Source organism: Vollenhovia emeryi, unplaced genomic scaffold (genome assembly GCF_000949405.1).
Source record: "Vollenhovia emeryi isolate VEMERY1.0 unplaced genomic scaffold, V.emery_V1.0 DF939141.1, whole genome shotgun sequence".
In the NCBI taxonomy this organism is placed as follows: Eukaryota; Metazoa; Arthropoda; class Insecta; order Hymenoptera; family Formicidae; genus Vollenhovia; species Vollenhovia emeryi.
The window spans coordinates 1,124,640-1,148,469 of record NW_011967225.1 but is presented as its reverse complement, the minus strand read 5'-3'; the positions used below and the strand labels follow the sequence as shown (position 1 = coordinate 1,148,469).

The 23,830-nt window shown below is 48.1% G+C and overlaps 2 protein-coding genes across 5 annotated transcripts in view; one reads left to right on the top strand and one right to left on the bottom strand.

Moving 5' to 3' along the window:
* The first annotated feature begins 7,234 nt into the window (after window positions 1-7,234).
* LOC105566994 (signal recognition particle 9 kDa protein) lies at window positions 7,235-8,898 on the top strand. Of its 2 annotated transcripts, none has more exons than XM_012021477.1 (3): window positions 7,235-7,487; window positions 8,236-8,304; window positions 8,408-8,898. In XM_012021477.1, exons 1-3 carry the CDS (start codon window positions 7,416-7,418, stop codon window positions 8,501-8,503), a joined length of 237 nt encoding a protein of 78 aa, XP_011876867.1. In that variant the 5' UTR covers window positions 7,235-7,415; the 3' UTR covers window positions 8,504-8,898. The 2 variants fall into 2 exon arrangements, with proteins under 2 accessions (XP_011876867.1, XP_011876868.1); XM_012021478.1 differs by having other exon boundaries at window positions 8,236-8,342; window positions 8,408-8,491.
* Window positions 8,536-23,830, bottom strand: part of LOC105566996 (band 4.1-like protein 4) — an 18,977-nt gene continuing 3,682 nt past the window's right edge. Inside the window, exons 1-15 of one of the 3 annotated variants that reach the window (XM_012021480.1) lie at window positions 21,314-21,791; window positions 20,707-20,917; window positions 16,571-16,675; window positions 15,883-16,022; window positions 14,804-14,901; window positions 13,939-14,059; window positions 13,102-13,189; window positions 12,898-13,014; window positions 12,048-12,554; window positions 11,537-11,751; window positions 11,133-11,211; window positions 10,977-11,062; window positions 10,619-10,774; window positions 9,477-9,750; window positions 8,536-9,067 (exon numbers count right to left, since the gene is read on the bottom strand). In XM_012021480.1, the coding sequence (XP_011876870.1) occupies window positions 8,957-9,067; window positions 9,477-9,750; window positions 10,619-10,774; window positions 10,977-11,062; window positions 11,133-11,211; window positions 11,537-11,751; window positions 12,048-12,554; window positions 12,898-13,014; window positions 13,102-13,189; window positions 13,939-14,059; window positions 14,804-14,901; window positions 15,883-16,022; window positions 16,571-16,675; window positions 20,707-20,820 (2,211 nt within the window). In that variant the 5' untranslated portion in view covers window positions 20,821-20,917; window positions 21,314-21,791 and the 3' untranslated portion in view covers window positions 8,536-8,956. Of the gene's footprint in view, window positions 9,068-9,476; window positions 10,341-10,618; window positions 10,775-10,976; window positions 11,063-11,132; window positions 11,212-11,536; window positions 11,752-12,047; window positions 12,555-12,897; window positions 13,015-13,101; window positions 13,190-13,938; window positions 14,060-14,803; window positions 14,902-15,882; window positions 16,023-16,570; window positions 16,676-20,706; window positions 20,918-21,313; window positions 21,792-23,830 lie in introns of those variants that run through there. The other 2 variants (XM_012021479.1, XM_012021481.1) reach the window with 2 other exon arrangements.

The following is a 23,830-nucleotide window of genomic DNA, read 5'->3' as shown; positions in this document are numbered from 1 at the left end:
TCAACGTCCGTTATTTCGCAGCCAAACGATAAGAGCGCAGCGAGGCCTCTTCCAAACTCTGGAGTCTGTCTAACCAGAGTCTGCGCGGGAAAGAAAATGTAATTGCCGTAGCTACACAGTCAGCAAAATGTTAGCAGATTGACATTAGATGGGCAGCAGATTCATCAGAAACCCACACCAAAACCACAGCCATCTGTGTCCGCATTTAGCTTTATCTTTTGGCAACAGAGTCTGTAAAACATACGCACAGTAGACAATCGGCAGATTATCGGCAGAAACCGAGCGGGTCCAGTTATGTGAGCAGACTTTGTTGCATTTCTGCCGAAATGCTGGCAACATATCGAATACATCAGTTCCTGCGTGTAATCTGCAGTCTTTCTGTGCCTTCAAAATTTGTAGTGGGCGTGTGACGAAATCCGTTCTGACAGATTGGCTATCTGGGTAAAAACTGATGTGGTAACTAATTAATTTCGGTTGTAAAATATGAACAGCTAATATTCGGCTGTGATAGCGAAATATTCTGTGCTTAAAAATTTTTTAATTATGGCAACGAAATAGTTTTAACAAACCATGATTACTCACGTAGCACAAAGGTGAACGTAAGCTCATAGAGAATTCATTTGGAAGAATACCTGCGGAATTATGAAAACTGAACATCTGAAGAACTCTTGAAGAATCGGCCGCAATAAGTTCGTCTTGAAGTATTCGTCACAAGTTCATTATGATGCATGTAACTTCCCCAATCATTCCTATTGTACTCTTCTATGAACTTCTGCAGAATTACAAATCGAAAAGGCGGAAAACTTGAGGAATACTTCGCGAATTCACTGTGCTATCTGGGTAGCTACGGTGGCAAAAAAAATTTTTTTTTCAGCGTGGGTTCGATCACGCATCTCTTCCTCCAGCGTGAAGTCGTGACAAGTGACAAATCTCGTTGACGAATTCAATAAAAATTTTTCACCTTTCACGAGTTCGCGCTAGAGGAAAAGGTTCGTGATCGAGCCGCTGGTCAACAGAGCCTGCAACTTTTGATCGGTCTTTTTCTTTCTAGCTACCCCCGAGAAAGAGAAAGAGAGAGAGAGAGTGTGTGTGTGTGTGTGTCCATATGTGTATAATTACCCAGGATACGCGGATCAACGTGCACGCTGGGGCACCCGGTCGTCGTGCATTCCATCGTCGGCGGCCAGACGACCGGCAGCCACCGGCCACTTTCACGTCAGCGGGGCGCGTTCGCCAATGTTTACGCGTTAACAGCGTGCACCCTGAAACATCGCGCGTAAACGTTAATAAAAGCCTCGCGTGGCAAGGGGAACCCTCCCCGCGTAAATCGACCGCTGGCAATTGCCGGCGGACAGATTCGAATTATCTCCGCGCGAACGCGCGATTACTTTCACAAATTCCTCCCACAAGTTCGTCGACTCGGACCGACGGCCCGGCGATTCGATACCGTTTCTTGCTTCTAAATTAAAATTACTTTCTGCGAGTATACGCGTCGCGTAACGGGTCGCGTATAATCTTTTACATAATCTTTTATGTAAGTGTCGTAAGTCGCGCCGAGCGAAAAGCGGAGAAGGCGAGGACGGCGATTATTAATTGTCTACGCGTGAACGTTGTCGGTACGTTCAAGCCGGTTTACGAGAATACGTTTTCGCACGTCTACTCTCTTAAAGCCAATCAGGGGATTGTAACTGACCGCAGTTGTAAGTACATCACTGCGATCTCGTAGCGGTAAGAGGAAAGTCCCCTGTTATGAGATAGGATCCTAATGTGGGATAGTGGGGTTTCCGTTAAATTAATAGGCATCATCAGTTGATTCCACCATGAATTTATTGCCCTCGGAGCGAAATCTGTTTGGTGGAAAATTCATTGTTAGATCGTGTAATCGTTGCAAAAAAATATTTGTAATTGAATTTGGGTGTTAAAAACCTGCTATCTCATAATAGAAGACTTTCCTCTATACTTGTAACGTAGATATATTTTCTATAGACTATTTACGAGACTGTTGGCATCCGCCCGAGGCAAAAAGGATAGTATAAATTTATTTGGGTGGCCTATCTTTCTCTGATTCTCGTGACTCATGCCCACTAGAGAAAGATAGACACCCAAATAATTGCATACCCAGACAGCACAAAGGTGAACGCAAGTTCATAAAGAATTCATTTTAAAGAATACCTGCGGAATTGGAAAACTGAATGTCTGAAGCGCCTGTCAGACTACGAATTGAGATTGAGATTAGAGTGAGGTTTGACCAGTAATATAATAATAAAATTCATTAAACTTGGTACTAGTAAACTTTACTTTAATTGGTCAAATTTCAATCTAATCTTAATCTCAATCCGTAGTCTGATACGAGCTTGAAGAGTTCTTGAAGAATCGGCGGGAATCAGTTCGTCTTAAAGTATTCGTCGAAAGTTCATGGTACATGTAACTCTTCCCCAATCGTTCTTATTGCATTCTTCTATGAATTCCTGAAGAATTACAGTTCAGAAAGGCAGAAAAGTTGCAAGATTCGTAATCGAACCGTACAGTGGAAAAAAATTTTCGCCACCGTAGCTAATCCTGTGATCAGCTAAAAATATTTTACTGGTATAACTATAAATTTATAAAGCACAGCAAACGGTTTGCTGTCGCACCTAATACAATAGACACAGTAGCAACTGAAGGATACTTTGCGAATTTACTGTGCTATCTGGATACTATCCTTTTCCCTCAGGAGCTCGGATGCCCCCACTTACGGCACCACTGCCGCATAAGTAGTCTACGGTTAATATGTCTACGATTTGTAATAACTGTGATCAGTGACTATTTGCTGTTTTTCAACGATGCTCCACTTGATTGATTTTGAGAGAGAGTAGGTCCAAGTAGAACATGGTGGTCTTTTTGTTCGTTTCCTCGACGTTTATGAAGTATTAGACACATTTAAGAAGCGAACGCAGGGTTGCGCTCGGAAACATCATTCGAGTGCCCGAATATATCATTTTATCCTTGTTTAACACCCAGTGAGCAACAAGGATAAAATGATACGCTGGAACACGATCGGGTGATATTTCCAAACGCAGTCTAAAACGTATACGAACCACCACGTGCTGCCTGGGGAGCGATAAGCGCAGCGAGGCCCCTTCCGAACTCTAGAGTCCGTTTAATCAGAGTCTGGTCAACTTTCGATCGGTCCTTCCACTTCTGGCAACACGGAAAAGCTGCAAGTTGATTGGCTACACATTTCTTCGAGCTAGGCCACAGCTCTTGGCTTTAACCAGACTCTGATAACAGGGACGCTACCAAACTCGAGTCACGAGTGCCTCCTGCAGTCGCGGCAGCAAGTACGGGAAGAGATAACATCGAGTACGCGAAGAAACAACGCCCCATATTCCGAATCCTCTTCTATCGATAAAAAGGGGATTCAGGATACGGGCCAGAGAGTGCGATCTTCGCGATGTCGCGGCCGCGTTGACGAGCGTCGTCGACGCGGCAGAAACAGAGCGCGCGAGGGGACCTTAGCATATTTTCTCCTCTGCGGCAGAGCCACGAGAGGCCTTTCCACGGCGCGGTGTTACATATACGCGCGCGCGGAGGGCAGATACTCACGCACCAACCGCCGAGCGGGGCCGCGGAACGAACCGCGAAAAAATATTTGACTCGCGGACTTTCACTCGCACTCATTCAGGGCCGTCGACGGGAAAAAGGATCGTCGCCGGCCACGCCACCGCCTCGCCTCGGTCTCGGTCTCGACCGGGAGAGCCTCCGGCCCCCCGAGAAATCCTTACGACCGCTTTCGCGGTCGTCGAAAGTTTCTCCGCGCGGATCCGCCGGCGGAATCGCCGCATCATCCGTTTACGGTATATACGGCGACCCGTAAGCGGTGGCATCTCTCAGGTCGATCGCGATCGACCCCGGCGATCTTGCGGAAGCTGCGGGTTCGCGCGACCGCGATCGAGCGGTAGGAAACCCAGTGAGAAAGGACTCGTCGCGGCAATGTCGAGTCGACCATCGACACCGTCCAATTCGCCGTCGTTTCGACATCGGTCGACGAGTCATTTCTCGCTGGAAAGAGTCGCGGCGCGATTCAAATACCCCATGTAATCCGCCGTGAAGCGAAGTGCCGACGACTCGAGCCGGCACTTTCGTTTTCAAGCGGTGGTTCGGTAGGGCGCGATACAGATCCGGATCGCTGTTACTTGGAGAACGAGGGAGCGACGTGCCGATTGCGACACGCCAACGTGTATACCCGCGCGGGATCCGACGGTGCCTTGGTGCGCACGAGGAAAGAAAGTGACGATGACTTATGCCATCGCGGGTTAAGTAACGCTCGCGGTGCGACAATAGCGTGCGGAGAGGAGAGATCGCTCGCGAGTAACAAAGTCGCGTGATCGTTAGACGGAAGGCGCGTTTTCTCCCTTTAAATTGCCGTTGCGCGCGCGCGCGCGCGGCGCTCGCGCGAGATACGCGCAAGGAGGGAAGGAGGATCCGTGCGTCCAGTAAACAGATCGTCGTACGTCGGTTACTTTTCTTCCCTTTTTCTTTTCTCCACGTTCGCCGCGCATCGCGTAATTATACACGTCTACCTCTTTCCGTCCTCCCCTCTCCCCCGCTCTCACATCCTTCTGCCGCTCATCTCCGTATCCGCGCCGTGGAGGATGTGCACAAACGGCGAACTTTCACACGCGCATCACGTCGACCGCGTCCGCTGCCTCCGCGCGCTCGCGGCGGTCCAAAAGAAACTGAAAGACTCCACCGGCGATCAGCGGCACGACACCGTCGTCACCCGCCACCGAGATCGCCTTCCTTCGTCCCGTGGGGGTTGTACCACTTGTACCCGGATCGTTCGTCCCTCCTCCTCCTCCTCCTCCTCCCTCGCTCACCGCCGCTGCTCACGCCATTCCGTTCATTCTGCTTTTCTTTTCTTTTGTCGCCTCTCGCGCACTTGTTCCTGGTCTCGCGTGCTCCTCCAGCGCGGTGAGAAGCTCAATGGGAGATTTCGCACTGCCGGGAATACTTGTTGTTAATAAATAAAAATGTTACACGCGAAACTACAAACCCAGACCGCCAAATCGGTCAGAACTGATTTCGTCGAATGTCAACTGCGAATTTTGAAGGCAGAGACTGCAGATCGCATACAAGAACTCGTATATTTTCGATATGTTGCCAGCGTATCAGCAGAAATACTTGGAGACAAAATCTGCTCATGCAAATGGACCCGCTTGATTTCCGCCGAAACAAAGGCCAAGTGCGGGCACAGATGACAATGGTTTTGGCGTGGGTTCCTGACGAATCTGCTAACATTTTGCTGACTGGAAATATATATAAAATAAAGTGGTACGTCTCTGAATATAATACGACATTCGTGACTGAAGATGATTGAGCAGAATTTAAATTTTCATACTTTTGGCTTAACGTGGATTGATGTACAGGGTGTCGCATTTTAAATGATCCACGCAAATATCTGCAAAAATATAAAAGATGCGGAAAAACGTTTCAAACAATGGAACCCCCTATTATTTATTATACTATCCTATTCTACTAATATGAACTTTTGTCTGAAACATTTCTTTGATTTGCCCAATACTTTTGGGGATATTCGAGAGAAAATTTATAACTTTTTTTCAATGTTTAGCTTACGATATCTTGATAACTGTTTGTCGGAGGGAAAAGCAGTACTTTTTTTACTTGATTTAGTCTCAGGAATATGCCGTTGCAATAGCGTTTCAATTATTGAAAATCTTTGTGTATTGCAACACACAAAATTTACAACCCAACCCTGAGTTAAGTTACAGTCAAGCCCTGTGTCCACGATCCAAGAGCTGTGTCCAAGTTCTAGTTCCGAGAAATGCGTAGCCAATCACCTTGCAGCTTTTATGGAACAGCTGCTGGTTGATTGGCTACACATTTCTCGAAACTAGAACTTGGACAAAGTCCTAGCATAGTGGACACAGGTCTTTACAGATGAAGAGAAAGTAACCAAGTTAAGATCATATATATTAGTTGGGAAGTAACTCATTACTTGTATATATATATATATATAAAGTGTATATATATATGTGTGATTTAAGATCGGATGTAGTAGATCGGAATATAAATTTTCGTAACTGCGGCCCGACGAGCGACCTTGTCGAGATACACAAATGTCCTAATAATCTCGACCCCTTCTCGAATCGCAACTCTCGCTTTACCTGTCGCCGAAACGTGTACACTCGTAATGATCGTTTTGACAATTCTTCGAGAATCGTCGTGAGGCGCCCGTCGGAGCTTTCACTTTTCCTTATCGGAATGTACGCACTCTCCCGATGAACTTGGACGATTTCCCGAGGCCTTCCACGTCCAATTTTCGCGACGTCTCCAGAACTCAGTCGCGGCGCCTTAGAAAACTCCTCGCAGATACCCTCGACGAGCTGCCTCCACGCCTGCGCGATTCGTAGCTCCGTCAAGTCGCGACAATTGTCTCGCGAAGTAGCGCCTATATTAATTTCTTAACGCGAATAGATTTCACTTTTCGTCGTTTCGTAACACGTAGAAAGGAAGAGCGTACCTTTAGAAGGGGCGAATAACCGCTGGAGATTTCGCGGACTTGGAAATCGTCAACGACTCCTCCGCTGGTCGAATCGGGGGCCCGGTTTTTTCCATCCTCTGGTTAAATGTTAACCAGAGGTTAGCCGACCACGGACCGGTTTCACAGACGTCGGCTAACGGCTAACCGAAGATTAATTGATTCTCTGTCTCCTCTTGGACAACAAGATGGAAAAGGATGGGGGACTTGACTGAACTCAGGTTAACGAACTCGGTTAACGTTTGTGAAATCGGCCCTGCCTGTCCCTTCTTCGATAATAACTTAGAAAAATATAGTGTCGACTAACCTCTGACAGTTTGCCAGAAAATGAGGACACCGGGCCCTAGGGTTGATTGTTCCAACCGCCGGGTAACTTTTCATCCTTTTATTAACATCCATTATTTCTTCCTGAGAACAATTAGAGAGAGAGAGAGACATAAAAAATGTTAAACCAAAGGACACACAAATCACCTGACATCGGGACGATCCTCGATCGCCAAACTCGCCCTTCGAGCGAAGGCGCGCCGTTTGATTCGGCGAATCGCGAGCGGGCGATCACGGGCGATCGAACTGACCAGTCGCGGCCGTGAATTTCGAAACACGGCGCGGCGCGCGCACCCGACGGCGATTGGTCGACTCGCGCGCCGCTCACAGCGCTCTCTCGCGCGACACCGCTGCGTTCCGAAACCATTGACTTATATTGTCTATGTCCGAAACACACGTCGGTACAGTACACGCGTTACTTCCGACGTACACGTGACAACTTCGGTGACGAGATCTCGCGAGTGTTTTCGTCTCCGCGAGGAGCTTCGGGGAGATCGTTAGAACGTGAACTTGATTCGCCTCGCGCGCCTTCTCCCTCGCGAGGCCAACGATGACGTACCTCAGCTCGTGGGAGGAATTCGAGAGGGCCGCCGAGAGGTTATACCTGCAGGATCCGATGAACGTAGGTTTCACGAGATTACCACCGCGTTCGCCGCATCAAACTTGACGCGCCGTTCGCGACTTTCGACGCCCGGCGGCAAAGGGGAATCTTCGATCAGGTTCTTTCCGCGAGAAGAGCGAGGAGATGCTCGGGAGCAGCGCGCGCGCGCGCCGGACGGGCGTGCTCGTATTTTGACGATGGTCTTCGTCCCCGTGTTGACGTTTGCTATTTGCACCACTTGCGCAATACCCGTCGAGTTTGTGGCGATTTGTCGTTCGCATTTGCGGAAGAACTAAGGAACAATAATAGAGATACGAGATACTTTCTCTCGAGTGGTTGCGTGTCGTCTGCAACGCGTGGAGCAAGCCTGGGGTAAAGGATAGGCGTAAGGAAAGGGATCGATTTTTATTTCGTACTCGAGCTCTTACGCCTACTCTCTCGGCGAATCGTAACGCCCGCGGCCGGCGTTGAAATATTTCAAAAGTTACGCCCGCACATTAGCTTCCTTGCGCCAAAGGCCGAAGGTCCTCTCTTGCTCCGCGCGTTGCGGACTACGGGTTGTCTCAATTGAATTTGTGACGTTCGATACGACGCGAGATTCGTGTTCCTTTCGTCGATTACTTTCGACTCTCTCCTGCCGCCCGCTGTTACGGCGACAGCAATGCGAGCACTGCGGTACCGTATGGCGTATGAAACTGCAAGTTAAATTACATACAAATAGAAAATGTCGAGCGAGCAACCACTGACGTCGCCTTCCGTTTCATTTCAGACTCGGTATACGATGAAGTATTGCCACAGTAAAGGGATCTTGTGTCTAAAGATAACGGATAATCGGCGGGTGAGGAACCTCGGAAACGCATATCTCGCGATTGAGGAGTACGAGCCGCTCGTATTGTATTTGTCGTTAAGAGCGTTGCGGTAGTAATTGAAATTGCTTGCAGTGCCTGCAGTACAAGACGGAGATAGCGCAGGACTTGAAGAAGATGGAGAAGTTCATAGGCAATCTCATGAGGCACATGGCGTCGAAAGACAGTTAGGTGAGACTTTGTCTGTAGAAATACGTTCGTCGTGGGGGACTAAAGTGCATACTACTTTTATTCAACAAGATCTCTCTTCTCGCCTCGCACGGTCCAACGACTGCGATCCACAGATTATCAATTTTAATTCAGAATACGAACGCTATCTTACACGTAAGCGCATATAAAATAAGGCGTTTATTTTGTATTAAAGTTTTGCGATTATTTCGGGCGGCCCCGTTGCCTCCTCGTTAAAGTTCTGAAACAATCAAACACATGGCGTGAATAACATTCAAGCGACGCTACTGTGGAAATAATGTAGAGAGAACTTTTGTAACATATTCGCTCTTTTGATATCTATCCGAAGTATGTGATGCGTAATATATTAGATATTAATAAAGCTGGATATACAAGTCAACACGAGAACTGATTCAATACTTGAGTAAGGAGGCACAAAGCGACAAAAACAAGCACTTACGATATAATGGGTTGGAGAACAGCGTCCAGAGTAGTGTCAACAGGAGGGTAGATTTCCTGATTTGAAGGCAATTCATAGTGTACCTCGCCCCCTAATTGCAATTGCGTCTATACCAAACAAAACCGTTTTACTAATCTACCATTTAGAATTTAGAGCAACAGTATCGGCATGCATACACGTGAACCGTGTCGCTGGGAAAGGGTGGCGCGCGTCTCTAGTATCTTGGAAATTTATTCGCGCGGTTGAGGACCGAAACTCGTAGGCAACCACGTAGAAAACCTCAGCCGCTTTTATCCATGTACAGAACTTACTCTTGTAAAAACCGTATGTGCGATGGGTGTCTTGTGAAAATGGAATTTTGATTTGCGAGAGGCAAGCGCGAGTTTCGTTGACTTTTGTCATTCGTAAATAGAGCTAGTTGCAAGGTAAGACGCGCGTCGCTCGGTTGTTGCTTACTTCAAAACGGGCAATCAGCAATGATACAGTAAAAGAGTGCGAGCAAACTGGGATACGTACTACGTGAATAGGCTTATTGCTGTCGGCAGAACTTGAGCAGCAGCTTGAAAAGTCCTGCGGCGTGCTTTCCCCGAGTCCACTGTCCGCATTATTGCCTATTGACACTCGGTTGCTACGAGCATAATAAAAATCCCTCCTCGTGCTATATTCGTTTCGAGCCTCGGGAGACTTTGCCTCGACTCGACTGGATGTTGCCGACAGCAAGTTATAACTTCCGTCACGATAATGCCGCATGGGTCTTCTTTCCCTTTTGCCAGCGGACAACCCGACAGTTCTGAAAGGGAATCCTTGACAGTCTGGCAACCTCAGTCGTTTTAGCGACCGGCGGGTCCACCGTGCTCAATTCGGATCGGTGCGTGTCTCTCTTTCTTTTGTGTTTTAGTACATACAGTTAATATACATACACATACACACACACTGGCTATATATTCTCACGATGCATACGATTATCAAGAGTCAATAACACAAAATCCATCACAGACTCCGTTAATGCATTCGTTTGTTTGTTTTAAACTGTATCGCGGCGCATTTTGAAGCGTACTTAATTCTTTGGAAATACAAAGTGAGCAAAACATAAAATGCACAAGATGCGCCGGCTACGTGTGGGGAATCGAATGGGATATACGAGGAATGTCATAAGAAGGACTCGGAGCATGAGGTGTCCCGAGCCCCGAACGTTGACATCATCCTCCCAGATACCAATATTTATTACACAAATACATGGCGCATACCGTATAATATACACATAATGCATGAGAAATAAAAAACACACGAATAAAAAGTACGACCCCAGTACGAAGGCGATCGGCACGCATCGCCTTTGAAATTCCATGGAACACAGCCAGAAGCGAGTGAGTGCCACAGCTAGGACGTAAAAATAAACAGGTGCGACAAGCAAGTTAATCTCACTTATTTATTAAGGATTCGTCATGCTTCAAATAAATAATAGGGGCGCATGCTTAAAGTAGATAATATACATGCTCGAAATAAATATAAAAAAAAATACATGCAAGGGAGATCGGGGCGGGGGGTGGCGGTAGGGAGAGTGAGGGGGTAACTAAACAATGACTACGGATCCCGTCTCATCCTCCAATTGCGGAGGATGGCTGTGGAGATTGCAGGCCGTCTTGAGATCATCGTACCTAGGCAGGGACGATGAGTCTGTGTCGTCCAATCGGGAATTGTTAGACTGTAAGGAAGGTTGCTGTACAGATTGCGACTGTACTACCGTGTAGGATATCTCTCGGCGTTGCTGCTCGCTCATCCCACTGGTGTCGACTAGGCCAAATTCCAAATGTCTGAAAGACATCAAACACCTTTAACAGCACTCGCAAGACACGTCGACAAGCTGTCTGTACATTCACGAAAGCATAGATTAACAAAGGCAAAGTTCGCTTAGCAAATTCGAGTTGCGATAGAGAAAGAAATCGATAAATTGTTCTTCGTGGCCTGTGGTAGCCCTGTAATAGTTGCAGTGCTTGAAATATATGATATATGTACTTTCGAAGTTCATCCGGTAGTGGCTGCTTCTGAGAGGGACTGCGATGCCTGCTTCTGTGCCTCCTTCTCGGCTCCGTGTGACTTACCTACGGCATATTGGCTGGTCAAATATTACAAACAAAGCAGCGTCGGTAGCGACCCGGTAACGATACTTACGATCGCTTTTTGCACGCCTTCCCCTTTCCGTTTCTGCGCCTCTCTCCATTGCGGTTCCGAGTCTACCAACTCGTGTCTACTACGAAAAATTAAACTATTAGAATAAATTCGCACTAGTCGGTCTATTCTATAAAGAAAAGAAATCCCCGTAGAAAGGATCTTTTCATTAGAGAGAGAAATATGCAAAAATAATTATGTTAACAAAGGTCAATGAACCCCGTTGATGGGAACAAGACCTATTATCGTCAAACCGCTTTAATTGCGTGTTCATTTAATTACACAATGCTCATAAGGGTTCGCGATTTGCATTTATCAAGGAGGCACTTTACCTACGAAACAATCATGAGAACGAGATGCTATCGCGATGAGAGCGAACGTAACTACGGCTAATAAGGCAAACGTACCTAGAAGAACGGGAGTTCCTATGTTTTCTGCGATGTTTCCGATGGCCGGATCTCGTGTCCGAACCCCTCGAGAGCTCGGACTCGCAGTCGGAATGTCTGCTGTGTCGGCGGTGACTATGACTGTGACTCCGCCTACGGTGACCGCTGCGACTATGACTATCCCCCGAGCTTTGACTCTCCACCGAGCTGCTCCGACGTTGAAGTCTACTCAAAAGCTACGTCGACAGACGGCGTTGAATAGATACATTTGGAAACATTTTAACGATAGTACGAATATACTTGACCCGTCAACAGAGTTCATTCTTTTGTCTGTTATGCCGCGTGCGTATACGTGACGCATCTCGTTTGAATAGACGTCACGCACCCGAGTACCCGAGCGCATCATTCTATCCTTGTTGCTCACCGTATGTTAAACAAGGATAGAACGATACACTGGAGCACTCGGGTGGTGTCTCTGAACGCGCCCAAGCATGGCCGTTGTAGCGCGAGCGAGTAGATTATGTTAACTAACCGCCGGCGCTGTTCCCGCGGAGCGAACGGAGCGAGGACTAGACGAGGTGTAAAGACCGCGGGGCTGACTCTGCGTCCAGGGCGCGCTTCTCGTGCTTCTCGGACTCGAGGTGTTCATCTGCCTTTGCGTATTGCACAGTATGTTGCCGCTGGACGGATTATTGTTGCCCGGGCTCGAGATCACGGTGACGGGCGTTTCGATGAACGAGCCGACCATCTCTTGACCCTCCACGACTCGTCTCTGCGCCCTTCGACTCGGCGTCCTTTGAAATGGCGGTGGATTTCGTCTAATGGCCGCGTGCTTCTCCAAAGTGGACGGAGGACTGTACGAATGAAAGCGAGAGTACGGACTAAGTGGCGGCGGGCCGGTTGCCATTAGTCGGAAAAAAGCCTGATGCTCCAAGCAACATTTCCAAAGGTGACGGCAAGCTCCCTTCGACGGCGTCTCGAAACCGTGCGTCCTCTCTTCCGAATTCTTCTCACTCACCCTAAGCATGAAGTACCTGCCCTGAAAATCGAGGCGTATCGTGAAGTAAGTAGCAAACGCTCAGGAAAAATCAACGTTTAGCAATACTGTGTGCCATGTTTTTAAGCTTTTCATTGTTTTATTATAAACCAGCTCTCGAATTTATTAGAGAACCGAGCGTGAGTGAGTGAGAGAGAGAGGATCAGAATAAGAATCATTATTTATTACACTTGCTGGGACAAGTTCCCTAAAGCGTAGGGAGTTATTAAAGAAAAATTAAACTGCGAGTGAACAGTGCATATGAATGGTAGTGGTGATAAGAATGTAAAGAGAGAGAAAGTGAGACAACAGGTCCAGCGAGTTAACAACATTGCAGAAATTATACCTTATAGTAGATTTTATTTATCCGAGGCCAGTAATAATTTCCCACTTTGGTCTTGTTGCGCAGTAATATTATTCCGCTCGGTGTTAGGCCCAGAAAATATTCCACGCTATCCTCGCCCTGCGCACGAAAATTATATACGATTTTGCGAGATTAACGCGAACATAATCGCGACGTCATGTCAACGTCAGTAGTACGCCTACGTACCAACACGGGATGCAAATCTACCCCGTACATTTCCAGCCACTTCACTTTGTCCAGATAATTTAATTCCGCTGCCGAAGGCAATTGTCCTCTGGAAAAAAAATTCGCAAGTCACGCGCTCGTTCAAAAATTAAATCAGTTATTTATGCTACTTGGACTGATTAATTTTGTTGTTTTTTTGCGATTATTTTAATGAAACATTCCTTACGGGCCTATTCTGTAAACGTCAACGCCGTCATTACGCGCTTCGCGCAGCTTTTCTACATTGTAAAAAAAGCGTGTAAAATAACATACATAATAAGTGTAGCGATTGCACTATTGATAACGAAAATATATAAATTTATGTACTTTTATAAAAAAAAATGTTTTGCTCTTTGTTGTGTAATACTTGTTTATACATGATGAAAAATTACAAAAAATTGTAAAATTTACACGATTAAAAGCAAGCAGTTTACTTATTATATAAGGTAATAAATTTACAAGGTTTACTAACATATGTAAATATACACCTTTAATAGATGGTCCCAATATTACCCACTATAATAATTGTACTTTTACACGTAACTGTTTACAGTGTATAGTATATTATATCTGATTCGTTTACAGAATGGACACTTAAGTTCTGCTAAAGTAAAACAAAACTACGTAGCGCTTTTGGAAGTTTAGATTCGATCTCCTGACATTGTTTTATCAGAACGCCAGCGCTTGATAAATACGAAGAGTTACGGGCTTATGGATAACCGGTCGGCCGTTCTACGATGTAGAAACGCTACATCGCGGACGCCGTCGGATACTTCTAACGCACGCCACTCGAATACTAAAACATCACGGCTGACATACATAAGAGTTTTGTGGATCTCCACTATACGGTTCTCCAGCTCCGTGGTCTGGTTGGCGAGAAACCGAAATTCGGTGACGTATCCGGGCGAGTGTCGTCTAGGATCATAGTCCCCGAGTTCCGCTGAAAGGGTAGCAACATTATTCCCGGATACGTAGACGAAGGAGCAATTCATTTATACGCGCGACGGGGAGAGACATGCGCGTCGATTCGGATTACGTTCACGTGCGCACAAGATCGTCAATAAGCTCGAAGGGGTCGGTCGTCGCGGAAGAGATATCGCTCGCGCGAAAACAACGTGCCGGGAAAAATATTCACGAGAACGCAATTCCATTGTGCTACAACGACCGCGATGTAACATCGCGAGAAGAAAAGAGAAGCTACGCACGTTTCTTTTTCTCGATCCACTCCATTTTCCGTGTACGTGTCTCTCCCCTTCGCGCGCTATGCTCTTTTCCGCCGGTACGTATACGTGCAGCATTATCGTTGAATGGAAAAAGAAGGGATATTCATTTCGTCTCTTTTGACGGCGATGAGATGCAAACACGGGCGTATTTTAGTTTGCCTTCCCTTTTTCTCCATCTGCACGACTTTGAATCTCTCCAACAGATAACTATAACGAGTGGACCACCGGCGTGCGTTCTGTTTGCTCGCGTTTAGCCGCGTCTTGCTATACACATGCAAATCTCCGTGCTGCCTGCGTTTTCCTCGCGAACGCCATCTCTTCCGCGTGATTTTAATGCTTTATCCGTTTTTTCCCCCCCTCGCGAGAGAGACGAGTGGCGTTCGAGTGTGCATAAGAAATAATAAGAGACGTGTATCTGTCGTGGTACTTTGGTGCCGCAAGGAAAAGAGACCGTGTCTTACATTGAACGACGTAGGCTCCCAATTCCGCGGCCAGGTCGAAGGATACTGGCAGTCTTCCTTGCAGAATGTCTTGCTTTATTTGCAGGAAGAATTGGTACCTGCGGAACACAAGCAGAAACCGATTTTCCAGTCACTTTGCCGCGTAATCTCGAAGTACAAGGAGGACAGCGCGCGGCGGAACGCGTCGAGGCGGAAGGTGTGATTCTTAGAGAATGCGCGGAATTAACAGCGAATTCGACTGCTTGCACTAGTACACACCGAGTACCCGCTAACAAGTCCAAACCTACCCAATACACCGATCTTGATGAGTGTTGAATACGTTGCTTTTCAGCTCAAGATAAGGGACACTTATTTTTTTTATACGTGCCCATACGCACTTTTGTTAGGTGGTAAAGTACCCCTTTGAAGAAAATTTAATTTTCTCTTTCGGGGCGAATAGTGACGAAAGTGTAGGAGCTAGAAAACAATTTTTTTTTTAAATGAAACAAGGCTTAATATGCGCTCAGCGCGCACTAGTGCAACCAATCGAATTCGCTATTAGCTTAACGCGCGCGCCGCGGAGCGCGTTGACGCGAGCCACGCGTGTATACGAGCGCACGTAAGGAGCCGCCTCAAGAAATTCGACGCACGTGGAATTCTCGTGCGTCCGCGCGCGCGCGATGTACCGCGGTGTCCCTGGAATTTCCTGGAATTTCCGAGACGCCGAGCGTGAAGGGATCGTTTGCACGGGAGCGTGACATCGAATAAAAATCGTCCGTATTATTCGCATATCGTGCGCGCTGGAACGGACTCGCCGCGGGCGATATCTTGCATTATTTCCCTCGCGAAAGAGACTCGAGGATGCACCCGCGTTGTTATTCGAAGAAGGAAAGAACGAGAATCTATCTAGGATGTAGTCGCGAATAAGCGGGAGCTTTATTTTAAAAGACGACTCGCCCGTCAATCTCCCCGAGAGTGAATTGTACAAACACGAGGCGAGATCGATAGAGCGTATACCTTCGGGTGGGATTTTTAAAAGAATTATTCAGGCAGAGGCGCGCGCGTGTCTCCTTGAACGATCGAGGATCGGAGGAATGTACCTGGTAATTTCCTCGATGAGTTTGCACGGATCGGCCGCGTAGAATTTGACACCGAAGTAGAGAGTGTGAACGTCCGATCCGGGATCCCCCTTATGTATCTTCAGCTGCTTGCCGAGCTTTTTGCTTTGATCGAGCCATTGCTGAAATGCGTACACGTGTTGCACTCGTGATTACGATTTTCAGCGGAAAGGTGCTTTTAACATTTCAATTGTATTAAAAAATTATCAAAAGGAGGTGCATTGTTGTCAATAATTTTAAATGGAAAATTAAATTCGCACATTTTCAGGCGATATGCGACACACGGGAGGCTCCCGCCGAAATGAATTACCTTATCGGCGGAAGCGTGTGTTACACCGTCCTAAAGCCTTGTGTCCACGATGCACGAGAAATCGGCCCGGGATCCCGATCCGAGAAATGCGTAGCCAATCAACTTGCAGTTTTTATGGCAAAGCTGCAAGTTGATTGGCTACATCCCAGATAGCACGCGTGTCTAAAAGACAACTTTAAGACATCATTGCTATCTGGGATATTTCTCGGGTCGAGATCTCGGACCGATTTCTAGCATCGCGACAACACAAGGCTTAAGACAAACGAGATAGACTCGAGCTCTCGGATTTTAATTAAATTACGTTACTGGAGTCGAAAGTAATTTGCTACGAGGTTGTAGATTAAGCGGATTGTGTCCTACCGTCTGATTCCCGTGATCAAGATAGCGCAGCCCGAAATAGGAAGTTTCCAGCAAGTTAAGGTGCTTGAACACTCTGTCCAACAGTTCCTGGCCCAGGTTCGAGCTCTGTAAAACGTACGTGTACTCACAACACCAATGCCGAGGTCAAGCATGTGATAAAATGTTAAATTATTAATTCCTCGATTTTACACAACTGCGAGAGGGAAAGAGAGAGGTACTTGTTGCGCACGCCGGTTAAATCACCCCGGCGAGATCGAAATCAGGAGGATGAGTTTCCCACTGCAGTCGCGAACCGTGACGTTCGTTCGTTCGTTTGTTTCGCGCCGAGGGAAACGAACGGGATCTCCCCCGGGTGGATGCGTTTTTTCATCGCGTTGGATTTTTACACGCGCGTCATTATCTTCCCATTTCGTTCCTCGTGATTTACGCACCTCGGCGCGATACGAGACGCCACGGGAAGGGAATACATTAATCCGGACGCGCGAACGCACCTTTTTTTTCCCCTCCATCCCTTCGGCGCAGGCGAGGGAAAGCGACCGATAGAGATTAGACCGGACGGAGTCGATAAACGAAAGGAAACGCGAAATACGCGGCGTAATGAAAGTGGCGGACGTTTAAGAGTACGCGGCGGTGGGACCGCCGTGGAGAGAAACGGTGGAAGAAGCGGAAGAAGGTGGAGAGGAGGAGAGACCTCGCCCTTTTTCTTTCGCCTAAGGCCTAGAAGAGCCGAGTATGGGTTCAGGAGATGGGTAATCATCTCCAACTTGCGTGTTCCGAACGATCCTTCTTCCCCCCCTTTTTTTCCCCCGTCCCTTGTTTATCTCTTTCTTTCGTTCTCTCCATCGGTTATTCCAGCGAGTGTTCTTTCATTTTTCATGCACAGTGTAATTTAAACATTTATTTAGGCATTCTATCCCTAATCTCTCCCGCCTAGAGCTCGTTGTGGGAATCGAAGCACCGTAACGTGGATTGACCGGTCCACCGGCGGTGGAAGGCCAGCGCCGAAGAAGATTGTTTCGCGATAAATCGTTCGTAACATATCGGGGCCCCGCTTCACTTCGCCAGGCGGATCAACGATCCGTTGTCGGGGGACAATGCGAAACTGTCCGGATATAAAGGAAACGTTGATTCCGCGAGAGAAGAGGAGACGACGGTAGAAAGGCGTAGTCGCGAAAATAGGAGCCACATCCTTGGCAAACGGTACGACACGAAGGAGGAGCAGGAGGAGGACGGCAGACAGCCAACGTCGCCGCTTTGTACCGGGAGATTCATTTCTACCTCCAGGTATATCGTGACCAGGTACGGTAACGTCAATGAAAAGTGTAGCGATGATCGTGATGGCAGAAAAGAGGGAAAAGGAGAGAGAGAGAGAGAGACGTTACACCGCCCGCGGCGGGCACTAAGCGCCATTCGTGTAATTGGACGTCGAAGAAGCGAGGAGGAGGCGAGGTGATCTCCCGGCGGTGCGAGACGGTAACGTCGCAGGAATTCGAGGAATCCCAGCGCGAACGAGCCGTGCGCGCCTCTGGCTCTCGGTCTCCTCTTTCCCTCCCCTCGGGAGGGATGATTATCGGCGGGACTGATACCCCGCGGAGGCCGCGCCGGATGGGGGGTTGCGTGTCGCGGGCGTTGACGCGGACGAGTCGGGGGACGCACGATAGGACGTCCGGCGGACCGTCCCGATCGGTTCTCGTCTTCATACCGCGGAGTACTATGTCTCATGCTAATTCCACGTAGAAATTGCTACCGCGGCGACGGGACGGCCGCGGGGAGTCCGATTCCGCATGGTGAGAGGAAAGAGAAGAGGAGTCGCGCGTTTATCCAGTATCGCGCTATCTTGACGCATGGCCATTCTTTCGCGCTATTATACCGCGATTACCGGCAGACTGGTTCTACGAGCTGGCGGCGTAAAACCGGAAAGATACGGATTTGGATACCGGCGTAACGATAGCGCGCGATACCGCCTGTATCGGCGACCGTTTTCCCCCCTTCGGTACCCCTCTCGGTTGCATCCACGACGTGTTTTGCAACGGCCTCTTCTCTTCCATTTCCACGCCGTTCGATTACGCCAGGGTACTGCCGATCAGATCCACGAGCGAATCCAAGAAATCCTTTTCGGAGGGGGCGCAGGGCTAGAGACCCAATTTATTTCGTAGGAAACTTGTCCTTGAGATTCGGCGCGCATTTAAATGAACTCGCAAAGGCTCGGTTGATGAAGTACATACAGTTTCTTTGTGTACTGTCTCAATATTAACTTTTTAAACTAACAAGAATAATCTTCAGGATCGCCAGCAATAATTAACATCAAATTTGGTTGACCGTATCTGGCAATTTTAATTTTTAGGGCTCGCTACGTTTCGACCATGGGTCTCAGTCCTGTTCAAGCGATCTGACTATACATACAAAGTAAGAGATTTACGAATTATTACATAAATAAAGTATACAACCAGGTCCAAGATTAATTTTTGTATCTTGATCGTTTCCTTTTGTTTTGAAACCCGTTTTACCTAGCGTAAGTCTAGCATTCTCGGAGGGTGCGCCCTCCCCTCCGAATTCGCCCCTGATTAGATCACTGCCTCCGATATACGTTCGCTTCGATATATTTCTTGGAATTCAGAAGTGGACTGATCGTTTCCCTCTCGAGCGAGCACTCGTACGCACAGCCGCTGCGCGAAAGACACGCTGGTGGAACATTTCATTGCCCCTCGCGATCCTCGATAATCGTCGCGGATCGACTCTGCGCTCGATATATCCCTCCTTGGGGAACAATCTTCTCGTTTTTAACGCGCCCGGCTGAATTCGGTTTGCGCTGCGGGCTTACGGGCGTTACACGTATACGCGTTACACACAACGACGGATTCGTGCTTATACAAGTCCGGAATGTTAATCGACAAAATGAGCTAGACGGTGAAAGGGAAGTGGCGAGAGGATAAGAGGAAGACGGAGGGAGGGAGGGAGGGAGGGAGAGCGCGCAACGCGAGAGAGCGATTCCGAGAGGAAGAGAGAAAAAGAAAGAAAGAACGGAGGGAGACGGGCAGAGAAAGAGAGAGAAAAAGAAGAGAGAGAGAGAGAGAGAGAGAGAGAGAGAGAGAGAGAGAGAGAGAGAGAGAGAGAGAGAGAGAGAGAGAGAGAGAGAGGCTGAAAAGACGCGAGAATTAGTGTGCGGCAATGGCCGTCGGCGATGCGGAGGAGGTGCGGCGTTACCGCCGTTGTGGCCCACGGTGGCCCACCGCCAATTTTGGCATATCGTCTAATAACAGAGAAGACCGAAGGAATTCCGGGTATACCCCCCTGAGATATGTACGCGCCTCCTCTCGTGCGGAGAGCCGCCGCCGCCGCCGACACAGTCGGCCATAACACACCGTAGCCGGCGGGCACGGGTAGCCCGGGCAACCGAAACAACCGTCCAGAAACGAACCGGGAGAGAGAGAAAATGCTATTAATTCGCTAAATTACAACGTGGCTGCGCGCACGAATTACGGGATAGGGTGGGTACCGCTAAGGGTTACGACGACTCGCAGAAACGGCGCAACCATCCTATGCGCGTTTCTCGCGAGACAGTAATGTCGAGCGGTAGCCGTTTCTCCGAAGAGAGCGCCGTTTTTCGGTGAGAAAAACGAGCCAGGACTAGACCAGGATTCGGAACCTGGGGACCTTCCGCTTGCCGAGCGAATGCTCTTCCAACTGAGCTAGCCAGGTTCACGCGCGATCTTCTTCTCGCTTACCTACTTTATTTTACTGAATAAAGTAGGGATAGTAGACTAGCAGCGCGACTCCAGAGCGCCGCGTGGTATCTCACTCAATGGTTTGGTAGATCATCGTGTGAGTGCAGAGTGGCCACAACCCCTTTAGTAAATAAACAAATTCCCCGCCGTTGTCCTGCCCGAACAACAGGTTGTCTTCGGAGTGGGTGAATGCGAAACGAGCACGGCCTCCATAGTAATAAATAGGAGTGTGTCTTCGAGGAGGACCTTCCGCTTGCCGGGCGGATGCTCTCCTACCGAGCTATCCGGGCCCACACTCGAAACTCTTCTCGCTTGCTTGTTTAATCTTACCGAATAAAGTAGGAATAATACGCTATGACGAGGATAAGAACGAGAGAAAGGTATAGTCGAGTCCTGAGGCCCGGAACTTACCAGGACGTCCTGCAGCAATTCGTGCTCGTCCAGGAGTATCACCTTGCAGTGCAGAAGGCGAGGCCTATTGCTCCTGGTCGGCCTGAGTCCAGGACACAGCCACTCCACCACCATCGCGCGCGCTCTCTCTCTCTCCCTCTCTTTCCTCCTTCCTCGGTCGACTTCGTAAAACTCCGTTTATCCGCTTGGCACGTTTGGCTTTGCGCTCATCCTGAAAACACACGGGACGCTTTTACTCGCTGCCGCTGCCTCGACTTATCTATTTTGTAGTCAATAAATACGTTTAAAAAATGTGTGCAAGTTGATAAATTGTACACTGTACAATCGTACGTTGTCGACCAAGTTTTTTTTCAGCGGTTTGATTTGCTTATATAAAATCGAACATTTCTAGACGCAAAGAGCATATTGTAGTCAATACATTCAGCGGGGAAATCGTGGACGGGGATCGGGGAAAACATTTCCCAAACGAGCTCTCCGTCATGAGGATCAGAGACTCCTTTCCACGTGGACGCTATTCGGTGACAGTCGAGGAATATCAAACTGTCATAAATAGCGGTGATTGGACCGACGGTGTTCGCCATTTACCGTTAAGCCTTATTATAGTTACCGCTTGACTGGTGAACGATCCGCAGTGAGCATAGGCGAGCGGCTCGGCATTAATACAATGGGCACTCGAACTTTCGATGTAACAACGCGAGGCCGCTCTTATCGGGGAGGAATCTCGAGGAAGAGACGCCGGTAAGTGAGACAAATAAAAACAGCAAACTTGCGTTTACGCGCGGGGTAATACTCTCGCTCGAGAGGAGTCTCTCGAAAACGTGGACGAGCCGACGTTCGGGGAGACACGTGGCGTCGCCGACGAGGGACACGAGCGGGGAGTTCAAGTACACCTTTTGTCCTCGCGTACATACGCGCCGTCGCTCGGGGAAAAATGCCCGTACAATGTGGCCCAAGTGTGGCGAGTGCCATTGAACTCGAGAGGAGAGAAGAGCGACGAACGACGACGCTTCGCGTAGTCGCGTGGAATGGAACTGGTTTCGAATCCAAGATATCTCTCTCTCTCTCTCTCTCTCTCTCTGTCGCTCTCTTTCGCTCGCTCGTTCGCTCCCTCTCTCTTTCTCAATTAATGTATTATAGGAAAGATAATAGAAGCTGATGAACCCTCTGGCCCGATTCGACGGACTAACGGGAGAATGGTGCGTCGTCGTCGTTGTCGTCGTCGCGGCGATATCTTTTCCTGATAAGAGGAGCAAGGAGGAAGGAAGGAAGAAGCTCGACGTTCGGATACGATCGACGTCGTCGTTTCGGGCTCGTAAAATGGAAGAGGAAAAAGAATGCGCCGCGTAATGCACTCTCGATGCGCCGCTGGGGTACTCCCGGTGGAATATTCACGTAAATATCGACGCGGCGAGTGAACGGGGGTCTTCTTCTTCTTTCTCTCTCTCTCTCTCTCTCTCTCTCTCTCTCTCTCTCTCTTCTCTCACTCCGTTTTGACTTCTCTTTAAAGGCCTTCACACACGAATCTACTTAACACGTAACACGTAAACCGTAAGGAAATCGACCAATCACAGTCGAGAACGTAAGGCAATAACGCAAGCAGTAGCAAATCCAATCTGTTGATTTCCTTACGGTTTACGTGTTACGTGTTAAGTAGATTCGTGTGTGAAGGCCTTAAGTGTCTGTAAGTGTCCGTCGACTGCCGGTCTAACGATCGCGGTATATTAGCATAGAAATTCCCGCGACACCCGGGAGCCATTATTTATTTCACGGGCGTCCCTGCGCGAAAATGAAAAATGTAGCTAAGTGATTTTTCCCTCCCGTCCGCGTCCTTCCCTCCGCGCGCGGCTCGTCTCGACATTTCCGACGACGTCGTCTAATTAGCGTGCGATTTGCATTCGAGCGCGGGTACACGACTACACGCGTGACTTTCGCCGCGGAGGAATCTCTTTTTCTACACGTGTGCTTCCGGTCGCGGAGTCGGGAGGAGGAAGTGGCGCGGGACGGCGTGGCGGTTGCTGGCGGTTGCATGGCAGGAACAATCGAAATTATAGCGGGAAATGAGTCAACGGTTTTACAGCGACGAGCTTTTTGTGAGAAAACTCTGGATTACGTTCGCTTATACAATAATAATAAAAAAATTGTTATTTGTACGCGAGATTCAGCTCGGACAAGTCGCATAATTGTAAACCGAGATAGCACAGTAGGTTTTGCCAACCCACACAGCACAAAGCTCCGATTAAGCTCCTAGGGATTTCATTTCGTTGAGTTTAACTCAGTTGAGTGCATGTTCCTTTTGATTCTTGAGAAGTGAGATTCAACCAGATTTAACTGAGTTTTTGCACACGATCAAGACCGTGTGCTTTAGGCTGCGTTCGGGGAGATGCTATTTAGCGCTATAATGAGCGCCCTAACAGCACAGGTGACGGAAAGTTTACTAATCTCAAGTTCAGTAACTTTTACTCTGATTGGTCAAATTTCAATCTAATCCCAATCTCAATCCGTAGTCTGATACGGGCTTAAGGTCCGGTTTCACCAACGCGAGTTAATCTAATCGGTCGGTTAACTTAACAGGGTGCCAACAGCCGAACATAAAACTGATACCAAGAAAATAGGTTAATAAAGAAGTTTTATGTTGGCACCCTGTTAAGTTAACCGACCGATTAGATTAACTCGCGTTGGTGAAACCGGGCCTAATACTTTTAAGCGTCGTCTACAATAGGTGGAGTAAGCTTGACGTAAGAAGTAAGAGTAGGAGTAAAGAAATGGATCATTTCCATTTCCTACTCCTACTTCAGCTCTGACGCTTACTCGCGGCGAATTAAAGCGTAGTTCGACCAGTGCTACAAATATTTAAAAAAATTATGTCTATTCTTTAGCTTTTACACTGAAAGGTAAAGGTTAGGTTTTCTTACTTCTTCTTACTCCACGCTTACGCCGGTTATTGTAGACGACGCTTTAGATCCAGCCAATCATGTTAAGAAATCATTGAGCGCTTACTCAACAGTTGTGCCTGCTGAACGTGACCATTGGCATGTTTCGTCGCTACCATGGGTGCGTTCCGAATTAGCTATATTTCTACTTACAAACTTGTCTAGTCTTTCGGGAATCAACGGATATACGGCGG